This window comes from Camelina sativa, chromosome 19, assembly GCF_030686135.1.
Source record: "Camelina sativa cultivar CO46 ecotype springtype chromosome 19, ASM3068613v1".
In the NCBI taxonomy this organism is placed as follows: domain Eukaryota; kingdom Viridiplantae; phylum Streptophyta; class Magnoliopsida; order Brassicales; family Brassicaceae; genus Camelina; species Camelina sativa.
Genome location: NC_141898.1, coordinates 9,359,558 through 9,376,961, shown reverse-complemented (window position 1 = coordinate 9,376,961; position 17,404 = coordinate 9,359,558). Strand labels below are relative to the sequence as shown.

General features: G+C 39.5%; 3 protein-coding genes across 3 annotated transcripts; 1 reads left to right on the top strand and 2 right to left on the bottom strand.

The window, feature by feature from the left end:
- Positions 1 to 1,337: 1,337 nt before the first annotated feature.
- LOC147920353 (uncharacterized) lies at positions 1,338 to 3,072 on the top strand. The gene is made up of 5 exons (XM_087501034.1): positions 1,338 to 1,533; positions 1,644 to 1,896; positions 2,004 to 2,635; positions 2,691 to 2,818; positions 2,893 to 3,072. The coding sequence occupies exons 1-5, from the start codon at positions 1,338 to 1,340 to the stop codon at positions 3,070 to 3,072; spliced, it is 1,389 nt and encodes a 462-aa protein (XP_087357160.1).
- A 6,919-nt stretch (positions 3,073 to 9,991) lies between these two features.
- LOC104767638 (uncharacterized) lies at positions 9,992 to 11,496 on the bottom strand. Its single transcript, XM_087501033.1, has 3 exons — positions 10,674 to 11,496; positions 10,519 to 10,569; positions 9,992 to 10,428 (listed from the first exon to the last, which is right to left on the bottom strand). The coding sequence occupies exons 1-3, from the start codon at positions 11,494 to 11,496 to the stop codon at positions 9,992 to 9,994; spliced, it is 1,311 nt and encodes a 436-aa protein (XP_087357159.1).
- Positions 11,497 to 11,517: 21 nt separating this feature from the next.
- On the bottom strand, positions 11,518 to 16,518 carry LOC147920352 (uncharacterized). The gene is made up of 9 exons (XM_087501032.1): positions 16,323 to 16,518; positions 14,857 to 15,126; positions 14,332 to 14,770; positions 14,112 to 14,237; positions 13,306 to 13,380; positions 12,610 to 13,194; positions 12,330 to 12,512; positions 11,927 to 12,140; positions 11,518 to 11,712 (listed from the first exon to the last, which is right to left on the bottom strand). Exons 1-9 carry the CDS (start codon positions 16,516 to 16,518, stop codon positions 11,518 to 11,520), a joined length of 2,283 nt encoding a protein of 760 aa, XP_087357158.1.
- Positions 16,519 to 17,404: the final 886 nt, after the last annotated feature.

Here is a 17,404-nt window from a genome sequence, read left to right as displayed (position 1 = left end):
TTGGCCTAATTTAAAGTTTAGGATTTAAAGGTTGGGGTAGGTCAATTTCATGGTTTCTAGTAAAAAATCTTTAGATTTGACTACATTTGTTAAAATTGCTATAGAATTAAATTTCTGTTTATAGTTTATGATTTAAAGTTTAGGATTTATGGTTTAGGATTTAGTATAAGTTTCATGATTAGGTTTTTAGGGGATATGATGAGATTAAAATTGTTTGATATTTAACAATGATCGACTACTTCACCAAAAAAAAAAGTAGTTTTTAGTGGATGTGTATAACTTATCGTCCATGTGGACTTGATTTTATGGATATGAAATATTCAAATCGTTTGATAGTTAACCATGACAACTTTTGTCAAACCACAAATTTTTTAATTAATTAGGCATTTAATATGTTTTTTTCTCTGATCATTCAAAAATAAGTATTCATCTATGCATGTTAATCATCCACATAATAGTGAACAACATCAATGAATTTGGAAATTTATAAAGAATATAATGCAAGAAGTCAAACATTTGGCATAAGTTAAGGTTTAAGGTTTACTGGTTGGGGTAGTGTGAGAACTGAAGTCTAACCTTAGTTCCGGAGTGAATTGAGAGCGGGGGCGCTTACCACCGTTCTAGTTCCGAGCAGAAGTAAAGATCAATTGTAATTTGCAGAGTGAAAAATGTATTCTTATTGCCAAATGAAAGTTTTTCGATCCCCTTTACATTCTCTCCCTCCTTACTTTTATACAATTCAATTACATTTAATTCCATCAATTTAGTCTGTAATTTTCGCCCTTTATTCAATGTATCCGAGGGAATCTTTGACCGCTCCTCCGAGCTCCGAGGTTACTTCGCTCTTCCGTTTCACTTCACGTCCTTGGATAATGAACAATTAGCCGACCTAGTCAAGGCCTTGCCTCTTATTACCCATTGGGCCTAGGCCCTAGCCCATAACTCAAGGTGACGGATTACAATACCAACAGTTGCCCCCCAAGTCTCCCGAGCTGATGAGTTCGGGGGACTTTTGATCTTTCGCTAAACGCTTTGGGAAACTAAAGATATCCCGTATCCCATGATTTGATCGTGTTAATGATGGGTTTTGCCTTCCCGAACAAGCATCGGGACCCACCACATGGAGCAACACGCTATAAGAAAGAGAGAGAGAAGAAGCGGGACTTCTCGGCTTCCTAGGTAATCATTACTTTTTCTCAACTCGGCTTATATAAAGGTAATCCCTCCTCCTCTTCTTTATTTTCCAGTTTTTTGCTTTTCGTATCTTCTCTGTTCTTTGCTTGTCACCGGAAAATTCATCAAGCCTTTCAGATCAATTCTACTCTTGTTCAAAAACCATGACTCCTCCAAAATTTACCCCGGGTAAAGTCGTTAAACCGCTCATCCCCGGTGCTTTCGGTCCTCATCAGCCGTCTGTTCTTTACAGAAACGACGAATCAGAGATTAGAGGGTCGTGCAGAATTCCCTCGGAGATCGAAATCTGGTTCCCTGAAGCACACGAGTCACCGGAAAGTCCCCGTCCCAGTTATTGTTGTGCGTTCGAGGATTTTTTCTCCGCGTGCGGGCTATCCTTCCCGCTTCCCGAACTCATCGTGCGGATGATGTTTGAACTTGGCTTCACCCTTCCTCAAATGTTCGGACAGTTCTATGCCTTCAAACTCTGGCAGAAGAGTTTAATTATTCGTTATCCTTGGCCGACTTCCTCCATGTCTATACCGTCAAGACAGGACGTACCAAGGGTACTCTTTACGTGAGTCCACTCTCTGGGCTCAAAGTTTTTGATGAACTCCCGGAGAAGGATGAGAAATGGAGAAAGTCATATTTCTTTTTCCGTGTGAATGAACTCACCTTCGGACATCTAGCGAGCTCGCACGTTTCGAAAATTGGTAGCGTAGCGTACTACGCATAGTGTTAACTAATCTAATATTATTGCTTCGCACCATTACCTCCTTTTGTTCCAGCTGTCCAGTACATTCGCGGAGTTTTTTTTCCCGATTCTGCAGCCAAGGCCAGATCGCTTGGGACTCTTTCTCGTGCGAGAGAATTAGAGAGTCCGGAGCCAGACTCAGAAGGCGCACCCTTATTCGCTCCTCTCCTCCTCGAGTTCTTGACACTTCCTCCATGGGCTATAGAGAGGAGAAAAACTTCAAGAGGGAGCTCGAGAACCCAGAGAAGGAGGCGAAGAGACATATGGCCGCTGCTCTTGCAGAAGGGAAAGCTCGCATTTCTGCTAGGAATGCCAATTCCACCGCCCCTGATGTGAGCGGGGCCTCATCTCCCCTTCCAGATCCTTCCGAACCCTCCATGATTGTCATCGCGAATTCTAGTGCGGAACCCCGGGAGGTAGAGGCTCCTCCAGTTCCTGATAGCGGTCGTGCCGATGGTAGCTCCCAGAGGGCTGAGCAGACAAAGAAGAGGAAAGAACCTGAATCTTCTTCCTCTTCACACGAGAAAACCCGAGCTCGAACCAGTTCCTCAGGAGACGAGCGCGGAAAATCCTGCCCGAGGGATGTGGCCCCCCTCACCGAGAAGAAGTCCAGGGATCCCCAGAGCGCCAAGGAATCAGGAGGTTCCTCTGTTAGGCTCCCCCCGAAAGAACAACGCCCTTCACCTCGTGGTAAGTTAGATGTCCGGGGTAATGGTTTTACACTTCTACCTTAAAAATCATATAACTCGTCTATTTTATACAGCTCTTCCTGCTTCTCCAGTAGACTTGATGAGAAGCTATGCCCGACCTGGAGTTCGTGTCCCGGCTTTTACTGATATGTTCGAGATCAACCGCGGGAACTTCTTCCGGTTCGCGGACAAAGGCGTAGAGGTTGGTAGTTCACTTACCTAGGTTTTATATGGATGTGTATTCCTTGTTTAGACCTAACACACTGACTTCCACAGATGATGATCGAGTTCGACAATTCGGTGGTGTCTTATGAAGAGCAGTTGTTTGCCTCACCCTCAGTCTCTGAAGTGACGAAGTTGAAAGGCAAGGTTTCCGAGCTAGAGACCCAGGTGGCTGAGTTCGCCCGAGTGGAGGCAATAAACACCAAAGTTGTGGAGAAAGCCGAGCAGATTTGATCCCGGATGAAGAAAGCCGAGCTTCAAGTACTTGACCTCGGAATTGCCAACAAGGATCTCAGGGGGAAGTTGAAGAAAGCGGCTGACCTTTGTTACGAGGCTTCGAAGAACGAGAAGGCTGCCAAGAACAAGCTTCATAAGGTAGAACTCCGTAACCAACTCTTGGAGGCCAGCAACAACTGCGAGATGGAGAAAGTTCGGAGAGAAGAGCGTCAATCGATGAGACGAGCTCTTTGCCCTTTGATAGATGATGTAAGAGAGCACTTCGAAGAAAGTGAGCGTCTAACCCCAGCTTTGGTCCGGGCTGCTGAGATTAAGGCAAACCGGATGCTGATTAAAGAGATCTCGGAGGGAGAGATTGCTGACCTCAAAGCTGAGCTCGAATCTATCCGGGCTGACGAAGAAAAGGCCGACAGCGATGTCGCGAAGGTAACCATTCGTGAATTTGATATTTCAGCCTTCTCCAGACTCTTGGCAGACTCCCCCCCCCCCCTGAATTGCTGTGCAGTGAGCCCCCACTGAGCATCGTAATCGATGAATCTAGGACTAACATCGGGCAGATGTCGAACCAGGAACTGGAGGTGATCAGCGCTAACACCCTTAAGGCTGATGCACCCAAGGTGTCGCTGTCCGAGCTTTTTCCTGACATTCCCGAGGAGTTGACCGCGGGCGCTGTGAATCACAGTTCGGGCCCTGATATTCCTTCTACTTCATGAATTCCTGTCTTTTTTTTTGTTTTTTGGTTGGGGTTGTTCTGGCCCCATGCGCCCCCCCTTTTTTGTTGTCTTGCTTTTGACTCGGTTCGGGAGTTTTTGGTTTTAGTGACCCTCCCATAATATTATTTATTTTATTAGTTGATTATTTTTGCCATATACTGCCTGTTTCGCTATTGCTTAGAAAGAATAACTTTTGATAGTCGCAAAATTCAAATTACTGCTCGCTAGGGTTTACGAAGTGAAGTATTTCATCGAATAAACTTAGCGAAACAATCTCTGACGAAGAGTCGTAAAAACTGACTTAGAGCCGATAGGAAATTAAGTTGTGTAAAAGTTAACACGAAGTAAGACTTATGTTTGAAGTTTGACAATTTCCAAGCCGTATTTGCGAAATCAACACTGATCACAATTTTTGTACGAGATCTGGTTTAGATTTACGAAGTGAGACTTCGGCTCAAAGGCATGAAGTGAAACTTCAGTTTGAGGTTACAAAATGAGACTTTGGCTCATCGACACGAAGTGAGACTTCCGTTTAAAGATACGAAGTAAGACTTCGGTTTAAAGTTACGAAGTGAGACTTCGGTTTAAAGTTACGAAGTGAGACTTCGGTTTAAAGTTACGAAGTGAGACTTCGGTTTAAAGTTACGAAGTAAGACTCCGGTTTTTTGTTACGAAGTGAGACTTCGGTTTAAAGTTACGAAGTAAGAATCCGGTTTTTTTTTACGAAGTGAGACTTAAGTATTTAAATTTTAACGAAGTGAAACTTCGGTTTTTAGTAACGCAAAAAGTTTACAGAAAACTTTTAGTTTTATTAAATGCGGATAGCTGGACCCGAAGTGGGCTGCCTACGTACCCTTTCGGGATCAAGCCAATCGTAGTTCGATACAAAGTTTAAATCGAACTAAATGTAAAAACGTTTGAGATGTAAAGAGTTCCAGGACCTCGGCACGAGTTTCCCATTTGAATCTTCCAGTCGATAAACGCCATTCCGGACTTCGCAGGTGATCTTGTATGGACCCTCCCAATTGATTCCCCATTTTCCTGCATTGTTCTCTTTGGTGTTTTCGTGGACCTTCCGAAGGACTAGATCGCCAACTGCCAAAGGCCTGCTTTGGATCTTGGAGTTATAATAGCGGGCAACGGCATTCTAGTAATTCTGCATCCGAACTAAAGCTCGATCCCGACGCTCATTTATGATATCGAGGGTATCCCTTAAAAATTTCTCATTCTCCATAGCCCGAAGTGGATTTAGTGTGGAACAAACTCCGGGTACTTCTATGTCAGCTGGGACTACAACATCGATTCCATATACCAAGGAAAAAGGTGTTTCGTTAGTGGCCCGGCGAGGTGTTATTCGGATTGCCCAAAGTACGCTTTGCAGTTCGTCCGGCCAGCACCGTTTACGAGAGTCGAGCCGTCTCTTTAAGTTAGCTAATATGTCTTTGTTCATTGCCTCGGTTTGCCCATTACCTTGTGGGTAACGAGGAGTTAACTTACTGAGTCGTATTTTCCATTTCGCACAGAAGCCTTCGAACTGCGAGGAGATGAACTGCGGGCCATTGTTTGTGACTATTTCATGAGGAACGCTGTACCGGTAGATTATGCTTTCACTTTCGCATAGGCCGCTGCTTCCACCCATTCGGAAAAATAATCAGTAAGAGCTAGTACGTACTGAACTCCTCCCGGTCCCCGATGTAAAGGGCCAATGATATCCATCGACCACCTCATGAACGGGTAAGGTGCAGACACCGAAGACAGGAGTTCGGTAGGCTGATGGATTGACAGAGCATGCTTTTGACACTTTTTGCAGGTTCGAGAATATTCCTCGCAGTCGGCGACCATAGTAGGCCAGAAATACCCTTGTCTATTGATTTTGAAGGCCAGAGTCCGCCCTCCGGAGTGATTTCCATTGGCTCGTATTAATGCCGTAGGCTCCTCACCAGCGATACACATTGGATAAGGACCAGCTACACTTCGGCGTATGAGTACTCTGCTGTAGATGCAATACCATGCATTGACAATTTTGAGTTTTCGAGCTGCCCACTTGTCAACTGGGAGTTCCCCTTTTTGCAAGTAAGCCCAGATCGGGCTTTGCCAGTCTCCTGCCCCCCAATTGTTGGTGTCTGTATTGCTCGAAGGTGTGTGTGGGAGAACAGCTCGGTCAATGGTTAGTGGGCTAGATGGTTCCGGAGTTCGGTTTGAGTCTTGTTTGACCATAGGTGGGTGAATAATGTCTGGAGTAGGCGTGACGGGAGCTGAGTCCACCCGTGGTGGGGAGTCTGAAATCGCCTTGCGAACCACCTCTTTGGCGGCTAATTTTTTCTTCATTACCCGGGTTACCACATGCGAACTCTCTAGACGTATGCTTGGAAATTCGATGACTCCCACTGGGATAACTCTTGTAGTTGCGGGGTTCGAAGTCGATGCTAGCACTGGGATAACTCTTGTAGTTGCGTGGAATCTTGGTGATTTCGAAATTGTGAAACTTAGTTGTTAACTCCCGAGCTACCGCTAGGTAAGCTTCCATGCGTCCATCTTTTGTCTCGTACTCTCCCAAAAACTGGTTAGTGACAAACTGTGAATCAAAAAAAGCCCGAAGCTTTCGTACACCAATCCCCACTGCGAGGCGTAGGCCAGCGAGAAGAGACTCGTATTCAGCTTCGTTGTTTGGAGCACCGAATGCAAAGCGAAACGACTGCTCGATCACTTCGCCTGTAGGGGAGGTGAGGCGAACCCCAATCCCTGCACCTGTCCTAGAAGATGCACCGTCCACTTACAACGTCCATGGGACCTCGATGTTATCTTCAACTGAACTGGCGAGTGGGAGTTCTATAAGGAAATCTGCCAACAGTTGTGCTTTAGCACAAGTTCGAGTTCGGAATTCGATGTCATATTCACTAATCTCAAATGACCACTTAGCTAATCTTCCAGACTGGCTCGGACTGTGTAGTACCGTCCGAAGTGGTTGTGTCGTTAGGATTACGGTCGAGTGGGACTGAAAGTAAGGCCGTAGTTTCCTTGCCGAAGTAACTACTACTAGGGCCAACTTCTCTATCATGGGATACCTAGTTTCTGCCCCTGTAAAGGACTTACTGACATAGAAAATTGGCTTTTGCTCCCCCCTTTCTTCGCGAACTAACACTCCACTCACTGCGCTGTCCGAGACAGCTACATAGAGGAAAAGTGGTTCTCCTTATTAAAATTTAGCCAAGACCGGAGGTTGAGATAAGTATGCTTTCAGCTCAGTAAACCCTTCCTCGCACTTCGCATCCCACACGAAGTTTCCCCCCCCCCCTTTTTCAACAGCTGGTAAAATGGGAGGCATTTTTCCGTTGATCGGGAGATGAAACGATTGAGAGCTGCGACCCGTCCGTTAAGACGCTGCACTTCTCGTAATGTTCTTGGGGAACTCATGGATAAGAAGGCATTTATTTGTCTCGGGTTTGCTTTGATCCAATGATCTGTGACGATGTAACCTAATAACTCTCCTGATGGGACTGCGAAAGTGCACTTTGTGGGGTTAAGCTTCATCCCGAACTGATTCAGGATGTCGGAGCAAACTTTCAAGTCCGTAAGGTGTGAGCTGGCTTCCACGGACTTTACCAGCATTTCGTCAATATAGACGTCCATGGTTTTTCCGAGCTGTTGCTCGAACATCCGATTCACAAGACGCTGGTAGGTTGCTCCGGCGTTTTTCAATCCGAATGACATGACTTTGTAACAATAAGTCCTGCGGTCCGTAATGAATGCGGTCTTTTCCTGATCTTCCGGGTTCATGAGGATTTGGTTGTAACCAGAGAAAGCATCCATAAAGGACATCAGGTCGTGTCCCGAAGTGGACTCGAATAGCCTGTTGATGTGCGGAAGTGGAAAACTTTCCTTAGGGCACGCCTTATTCAGATCGGTAAAGTCAACGCAAACTCGTGATTTTCCATTTTTCTTTTTTATAACCACCGTGTTTGCGAGCCATTTACTTCGCGGATCTAACCTGCATTCAGTAAGCGATCTACTTCCTTGTTGACAATTTGAGCTCGCTCGGGGCCGAGTTTGCTTTGCTTATGCTTTACCGGCCTGAACGTCGGATCCACATTCAACTCATGTGAGATGACCTCCAAACTGATTCCGGGCATTTCGTCAACGGACCACGCGAAAGTGGACATATTCTCCTTCAAGAAGGAGATCAGCTTGTCTCAGAGCTTGCTTCCAAATCCAGCTCCGATCTTGATTTCGTGGTTTGGAAACTTATCATTAATAAAAATAGACTTAGTGAGGTCACCTTTGAGCTGCTTCCGCACTGGATTCTTTGTGACCTCAAGCTGTGGTTGCTATTAAACCAAAAGCTTGTGACTCGCTAGATAGCAACTTCTCTCCGTTCTTTGGCTTCTTTAAATTTCACGAACTCCTTGTGGGGTTGGGAACTTGACGCACTGACGGTATGTTGAAGCTACAACCTTCAAAGACCGTGAACTCCACCATTTTCACTACTCCTTGAGTGGAGACTGGCAGTGTTATTGTTCCTAATGACATTGCGGGTAGAGACCTGCCCTTCCAGGTTGTCAAAACGCTCCGATAAAGCAGCGGAGGCTGCTTGCTAACGGTCGGACTTCTCTGACAAATCCTGCAAAAGCTTATGGATAGTTTCTAGTGTTACCTAGTTGGAAGAATCAGTAGCCATAACGACGTTTGTACGACGTGGACCCGGAGGTGTAGTCAGAACTAGCAAGAGTACAGGTGATATTCCCCCTCTTTCTAGCGCCAAATGTGAGAACTGAAGTCTAACCTTAGTTCCGGAGTGAATTGAGAGCGGGGGCGCTTACCACCATTCTAGTTCCAAGCAGAGTAAAGATCAATTGTAATTTGCGGAGTGAAAAATGTATTCTTATTGCCAAATGAAAGTTTTTCGGTCCCCTTTACATTCTCCCCCTCCTTACTTTTATACAATTCAATTACATTTAATTCCATCAATTTAGTCTGTAATTTTCGCCCTTTATTCAATGTATCCGAGGGAATCTTTGACCGCTCCTCCGAGCTCCGAGGTTACTTCGCTCTTCCTTTTCACTTCACGTCCTTGGAAAATGAACAATGAGCCGACCTAGTCAAGGCCTTGCCTCTTATTACCCATTGGGCCTAGGCCCTAGCCCATAACTCAAGGTGACGGATTATGGTACCAACAGATAGTTCAATTTCATGTTTTCTAGTAAAAGATCTTCAGATTTGGCTACATTTGTTAAAATTACTATGAAATTAAATTTATGATTATGGTTTATGATCTAAAGTTAAGGTCTAAAGTTTAGGATTTAGGCTTTATGGTTTAGACTTTACGGTTTAGGATATAAAGTTAGGATTTAGGGTTTAAGATTGATGGTTCAGAGTTTAGGGTTTAGAGGTTTAGGGTTTAGGGTTTAGAGTTTGAGGTTTAGTATAGGATATAATGAACGGCTTCATGTTTAGATTTTTAGGGGATATGATGAGGAAACAGAAAGTGTGTCAAATGAACACACTTTCTATGTCTCAATGTAAATCTCCCTTTAAACAAAGTAAGATGGATCATCGACCTACTTCTTCACATGATTTTAAGGAATGTAGCCGCCTTGGGCACTTAAGGACGAATATTTTTAACCTATTCTTGATTTGATTTTTAATCGCTTCACTCTTCAGTATATCATTCTCCATCTTCTTCCAAATTTCTAATCTCGTCCAAATTATTATTCACCTGATACACTAAGCTAAGCTCACGAACACACACACATTCCACTAAAACAAATTTATACAAGGGGATAACCCGTGCTACAACATGGGGTTATATTTGTTTTTAGTTATTTGTTTGTTTAATTTTCCTTTTTCTTGTCTGAGTTAGGTATCTATACTTATTTTCCAAGTTTATATAGTGTTTATTTTTATATTTGTGGTTATACAGTAATTCAGTCTTTTGATTGAGTACTTACTTTGCATAATATAGCTTCTTACGGAATCAGACACACAACAATATTGAATAGTAGCTATGTAAGAGGATATATCTTCCACAATATAGGATTGTAGGTTCGTAAGAGATTAAGCACACAACAATATTGGACTATAGTTTTTTTGGTTTGTGTTCTAAGATACATTAAAAGCAATAATAATTATTTGTGTTTCTAAATATTTAATATCGAAAAGAAATTATAATATACGAAAAATATAGAAAGTAATTACCATTCCATTTCCTAATGAAGATTTTTGAAAAATTCTTTAAAGAAAACATTGCTTGTCTTTGTTTGAGGTTTTCCCTCACTATCTGTTATCAACATCTTCAATCCAGACTTTGATTTAACCCTTGATATTGCTACATATAACTGACCATGTGAGAAAACGGGTCTAGGCAAGTATATATCAACATTTTCTAGAGATTGTCCTTGACTCTTATTGATAGTCATTGCAAAAGCAGCTGACACTGGGAACTGTCTTCGACGCATTTTGAAAGGCAACCTAGCATCTGATGGTGATATCAACATCCTAGGTATGAGAACTATCTTACCAACTCGCGTACCAGTTAAAATCCGAGCTTGTAAAACATGATCTGCCATTTGGGTGATCTGCAGTCTTGTACCATTCATTAAACCACCATGCGGATCAATATTTCTCATCAACATAATTGGACAACCTATTTTCAAACGTAGCCGATGATAAAGTATACCCGAAACCTTAATGGTATTAAGGAAATATGGTGACTAAACCTTAGTTTTCAGGGCACGTTTATCTTGAGGGCCAATTGAATCAGAACTTAGATAAATTCTTTCTTCAGCTGAAAAGACAAAAAAAAAAAACAAAACCAAAATAAATGAATACGATGAATTATGTATGAAGGATTACTAAAAATAAATAAAGGACGATTAAAGATGAACTAACCATTTAGGCTTGATAACATGACATCATTGTTAGAATTGACATCTTCATTGGTAGGGCAAAGAATAGCTCGTTGTTGGAAAAATTTAGGATCCTTTTGGGTGGCAAAGTTCTTTCCGTAAACAGCTTCAATGATTGACTCTAACGGAGATGAACCCTCTGGAATAAGTAACTCTTGTAGGATATCTATTTCACACACACCATCATTAGGCTCATTAATTTTTCCTTCTCCAACTGCCAGTATCCATTTTGAAAACTCTTCTATCTCGCTGGCCTCTTGTTTACCAATGTCTTGAAACAACCTCATGTTCTTTGTCAGTCTTAAAACTTTGCACTGATTCCGTAAGTATGAAGAGTTTAATGATGCATTGACAATCGCTTCCCTTCCTGCGCCAACAATAACTAGAAGAATTTGTCTGAAATAACCTCCAAAAAGGACAACTTTTCCTCCAAACAATTTGTCTTCTTTATTCCTCATAATATCTTTCAAGCTTCTATCTAATGTCTCAAAGCAGTATTTACTCATCATTGGAGCTTCATCCCATATGATTAACTTTGCTTCTTTAACCAACGCACCAGGTTCTGAGCTCCGTGACATGTTGCAAGTAGAAGTTTCATTTGGGTTTAAAGGAAGGGCAAACCTAGAGTGAGCTGTTCTTCCTCCTTCCAGCAGTAGTGATGCAATACCGCTAGATGCTAAATTGAGAACAATATGACCGTTTGATCTTATTGTTGCAGACAATACTTTCCACAAAAATGTTTTCCCTGTTCCTCTAAATCCATATAAAAAAAAGACACCACCTTTGTCGTTTATAACAGCTTCCATTATCTCATCATAGATCTTCTTTTATTCTTCTGTTAGCATCTTTTTCCAACCAACATGTTTCTTTGCTAAATCCTCACGGTTGTAGTTGAGTTCATCCATTATCAACTGATTAGGCAATGTTACATCTTCAAGTGATATGTGTGGCATAAGGTTGTATTTTTTCAGTGAACATCCATTTCTTTTCAATAGCTTCTGTAACTCTCTTAGTAGCAATTTCTGTTTTTCCAGTTCTCACAAACAAAAGTCTACCGAAAAAAAAATATTAGTGATATGATTAGAGAAATTAAATTATTTAATTATATATTTAATAAATGGTATATAATAAAATTACATTAAGCTATAGAAGTAAAAGTATACTTGGACGTTGTCTCCTCTGTTTTTCTTTTCTCTCAATATCTTCTGATAGGATTTTCCATGTATCTTCCCATACAGTTTTAGGAGAAGTTAAACTTTCAGATATAAGCATTATCACAAAAAGTCTACGACAAAACTTTGATGAACACCAAAAATTAGCTTCCTTTATGCCTTCAATATACTCTTTGTCATCATCTAGCAAACCTAGAGCAAAGCATGCCTCTTTATAGGTTTTATAAACAACACCTTTGACAGTTTTGATGTCGTTGAAACTGGTAGGGCCTTTGTTGCTGTTGATGAGAATTCAAAGATGGTAGGAATCTTCTAAATTATGTGGCACATAATTGATTCGCCCAATAGCAAATCCTTTTCTACCTCTCCGACGAAACTCTTTCTCCTCTTTATCATAGATTAATTTATTTGGAATCTGTTCATATGTAAGCTTTCTTGCTTCCTCATCCCTTAGACACAACTCAAACCAAGCGGTAAACATCGTGTGATCAAGAGTTGGACGATTTGATACGGTATTTGGCTTTTCGCCATCTCTGTAGAAAATAGGTTGCTTCCCTTCCTCATGAAATGTAAGTTTGATGACAGGTGTTGTTCTATAGTGTATAGGATACTGATTCGTCCTCCAGAAAGCTTCACATGCGGAAAAATATCTGCAAAATGTAAAATTCATCTCATTCTGCTATTTAACGAAATAAACATCTTCTACTTATTTTTTTTAATGTAAACTGATAACTAATATAGATAAACCTGCAGTCAAAGAAATCTTGAACATCATCCTTTTTATTTGTCTCTTTATTATTGACAGCGTCTGAAGGATACTCTGTTTCATCCTCTTCTTGATCGACCTCAACAGACAAAGTAACACGATCTTGACCTTTGTGCACATACTTAAATAAGTACTTGACAGATCCAGTTTGGTTATACCATTCTAAGTTAATGTGAGCACGGTACTTTAGAGAAAGTTTTCTGTTGTATGGGACGACATATGTATTGTCGCACTTGAAACCATTCTTCTCTACAAAACGGCCATCATCCCTCCTCCTGTAATTAGGATATCCATCTCTGTCTAAGTTTGTTGTATCAACAAACTCCTTAGGATAGAACTTTGAACATTTTACTCCAACCATACACGGAGAGTTAATATTCGCACCTCCACAGGGACCATGAATCATATATTCTTTGACAACTTCGTAGAGTTCTGGATCTTTCTCTTTATCTGGAATTTCAGCACAAATTATCTTGTCGATATGATCGGCTGTTGGGAACTTATGTTTTTTTATCCATCCAAACAATAATATGAGCATGAGGAAGACCTCTTTTCTGAAACTCAATCTGATAAATAGCTGCAAAATAGAATATGTCAATTAATTTAAGTGAATATGAGAAACATATAAATAAAAACTTAAAAATGTAAAATGTAAAATGTTAGTCAAAGAGATTTACCTGAAACTGTTTTTTCCCAAAATATGTTTCTTAGTTAGATCATCCATAAATTTCTCTAGTTTCATCTTAAAAACCCTGCAAATGATGTCAGGCCGATCATCAGCTTTCAAATTTCTCTGGTTGACGAATCTAGTGATTTCTGGCTACGTCGCATTGCAAGTGAAGGTTATAAAAAGGTCTGGGAACCCGAAATGTTTACATGTACACATAGCATCCAAATAAGTTTGCCTCATATAACTTGGTCCACCGGTGAAAGAAGGTGGAATAACAACTCTGTTACCATGATTTGTGAGATCAGTTTCTCCATCATCTGCTGCTTGCTGAACCTCCTCTATGTTTGAACTCCTTAATTTCTTCTGGTTTTTTTAGGTACCGGAGACGATTAGACTCAATCATAGTATACGTATCAACCAAGAACTGTTGAAATAAGCGCTTAGACCGGAATAATATATGTTTCTCATCTTTCCTTTCCTGTAGCCTATACGCGTACCACTGCCTCATACTTATATCCTTTCGCTTCTTCTTCTTTGATCCTTTTTTAACCCAATGTGTATCCATCTTCACCGAGTGGGAATAAAAGAGGATATTGCAGAGCAAGATAAGATATATGACACTCATGAATTCTTTTCAAATTACCAGATTGCATCTCAACCACTATATCACGCTTATTCATTTCGTCATTGAAATCTCCAGGTATCAATGCATCAACTTCAGAAGCAGTAGGCAAGTTATATTTGGTGCCATCTTTCTCACGTGTAGAGACGATTTACATATGGAAATTTGCTTTTTCTTTTTCCAAAGCAAACCGATCTCTTGCATAACGAAAATGTTGAACGTAAGGATTTATCTCATTCAACATCTTTTGTAGTTTTTCAACAATTTCCTCTTTGAACTTTCTCTTTTCGAATGGATTCTCATCATCTTTACCTTTACTGAAAATAGAATTAGAATAAGAAAGGATCAAATAGTGTAAATTGAATAAATTGGAAAATTATCTGAAAAACAAAATTTTGGTTTTAGATTTACCTCATTATATTCATTCGGTTTTCTACTTCATTTCCAGTATCAACAATATATAACTGTTGAAACTTTGGATAGTCGCCAGGTTTGGGTTTCAAAGAACCCATTAGATGATAATTTTCGCCTTGTAGAGAAAACATAGAAGGACCTCGACCTTTCTTTACTGAACGATCGACTTTACCTCCGATAGAGGTAAATGAAAATATCATGTTATAAGCTCTGATATTTTCTCTGAAATGTTGGGCTAAGTCATCATCAGATGTTAATAACCACAAAAGCAAAGCTGGAGATTCTTTCAACGTCGGTAGTTGAATTTGTCCATGCATGCAGCATCCACTGTATATTGGTGTTTTTGTATTCTTCCTCCTATTTAATCTTTCACCATACCAGAAAATAGCACCACAATCCTTACATGTGTGGATAGGATCACCGTCATCATCATAAGCTGAATTTATCAAGAAATCTGTTAATTAAATATGTTCGAAACTCACTATCCGATTTAGGCAAAATTAAAAATTGTGCTAACTATACCGTCTTTTGGGTTCTTCGTCTTCTGTTTATCCGTGCAATTTATATTGTCCTTGACAGTTGATTTAGGTTTACCAAACACCTTTTCAAAAGCCTCATCAAAAAGGTTTAGGAACTCATAACGGCATTTAGCTTCTTTCTGTTTATCTTCAATAGTTTGTGAAATCGGGTCTGAATCAGAGTCAGAATCATTAACATCAGATGGTTCATCAGGTTCATCTTCTTGACTAATACAATCAAAGACTTGTTGTTCATATTCAGCTTCCGAATCATCTGACAAACAACATTATTTAGATATATATAATGAATTGAATAAGTATTGAGTGTAAATAAGTAGAGACAATAAGAACTATACCGCTAACAAAATCCTCAAGTTTTGAGTTATCTTCTTGATCAGATGTGTTATCCAAATCTCTGAATTTACTGATAGTATTGTTATCCTCAGAAGGATAAGATGAAAAAACACTTAATTTGTCTGGTTTTAAAAATATGGGGTTAGTAAAATAAACACTTTTTCGAGATTTTGAATAGAATAGATTACTAAATACACAAAATAATTGGAAATAACATTGTTTACCGAATCTAGTTTGTTGTTTTTTACTGATGTCGTCACTTGGATCTATGACACTTGGTAGCAACGAATGAGTTGTATTTTGAGTAAAGACATTCAAGGTAACTCCTTTATTCATATTGCCTGCTTGAGTAGTATTTACAGAATCTCTGCTTGGAGTGTCAATGATTTCTGACAAATTTGATCCATTGCCTGTATATATATATATATTTTAAAAAATATGTGTATTAGAACTAATTTATAAAGTATGCAATATATAAAAAATATGATATGAATATAGGTAAATAGAACCTTTTGTATATGGATTGATCCTTGATTTATTTGTAAGAGACGACAATCGCCGGATTGGAGAAATGCATACATTAGGTGTAGCATAATCTGCAAAGTCTATATTGGTAGGAGATGCATATCCAGAACCTTAGCAACATAAGTAATACTATGGATTAATGGAGTTAAATAATTTTCTATAATTTATAATTAAGAGGTACATACCAAGTAGGATTTTTCTTGAACTCGATGGTGTTAATGTATTGATTCTGCTACTATTTTCATATGTTGACCTCCTTTGTGACCGCTATGTAGATTTGATAACACTTGTATTACTGTGACTTATTTTTGTTAAATCCTTCAACAGTCGACCGAATACAGCCGTGAAAGGGACTGTATTATTAGATCCAATATTTTTAGGAGATGCATCAACAGGTTCTGACAAAAATAAGAAATGCTTTGAATTGATGTTATTAGATTATTATGTACAATATATATATATATAGTAAAGAGTTACATACCATAGAGTTTTTTTCTTGAGGTGGATAGTGTTAAAGCATTTTCCCCCCATTTTTCTCACATGTTGACCTCCACTCTCACTGCTGTGTAGATTTGCCAACAATTTTATTACTTTCAGTGATATTTGTAATATCTTTCAACACTCGACGAAGTGCAGATTTCATAGGGACTGTATTTTTAGATCCAAGAAATGGCTGTGGTGGATTTTCCTTTTCAGAAGATGAAGTTATCCGAGATTTCTTCTCTAAGTTTGAAAAATGTGGAGGTTTATGAGTTTTGTTCTCACATTCATCTTTCATCCGTTTCATATTCAATGATTTAAGTGTATGTTTAGACAAACTCTGAATAGAAGAAGGTCTAAAAACCCAGTTTGCATAGAATGAGATGAAGAAGGATAATTTTGTTAGTTGTTGTGATTGCGTTTAATTACAATAGTAATTAAAAATATATTTATTCCTAATTTAGTTTGTTAGATATAATTCACCTATCATATTTTAAATTAGTAGATTAATATGAATGTTCAATTTTATAATCAATTGTGGAAAATAAAAAGTGTAATGCATATATGCATTTCCTTATATACAGTAAAAGGTGTCCGGGATTGAGATTGTATAGATTATAAAAACATACCAAACATAATTATGAAAATAGACGTCAAAATCCGAGTACAACAAAACAAAAAAACATGGTCCAACAACACTTAGAGTTTAATACATAAAAAGATAGATGCATATGTTTCACTTATAAGAAACAACTTTATGCTTGATATCCTTATGCAATTGTTCCAGTGGCTTCATCATCATGTCCCATCAAGTTCCTTATGTAATACGACGCCGCGAATTCAGAGCTGAATATATGAACAATTTATCTTAGAGCTGAACATATAAAGAGCAAATATTATAAATATTTGCGTTTTAAACTTAATTTGTTTTGTGATTTTCCAAGCCAACAATGTTTGGTTTTATGAAGATCATTGATGAGCCATTGCGATTGACAATGCATGGTTTCCCTATGATAGTAGAAATGTTCTATTAAATTTGATCATATAATTTAGTACAATAAAGTCTAAGATCAATACATACCTCCAATAACACCTATATTCCAAAAACGTAAAACACAAAACACTGGCTCGGTTTTGTATGTCAGGTGGCATCCTTTTAATCTCCAATAATACATTAAATACTCAGCATATAA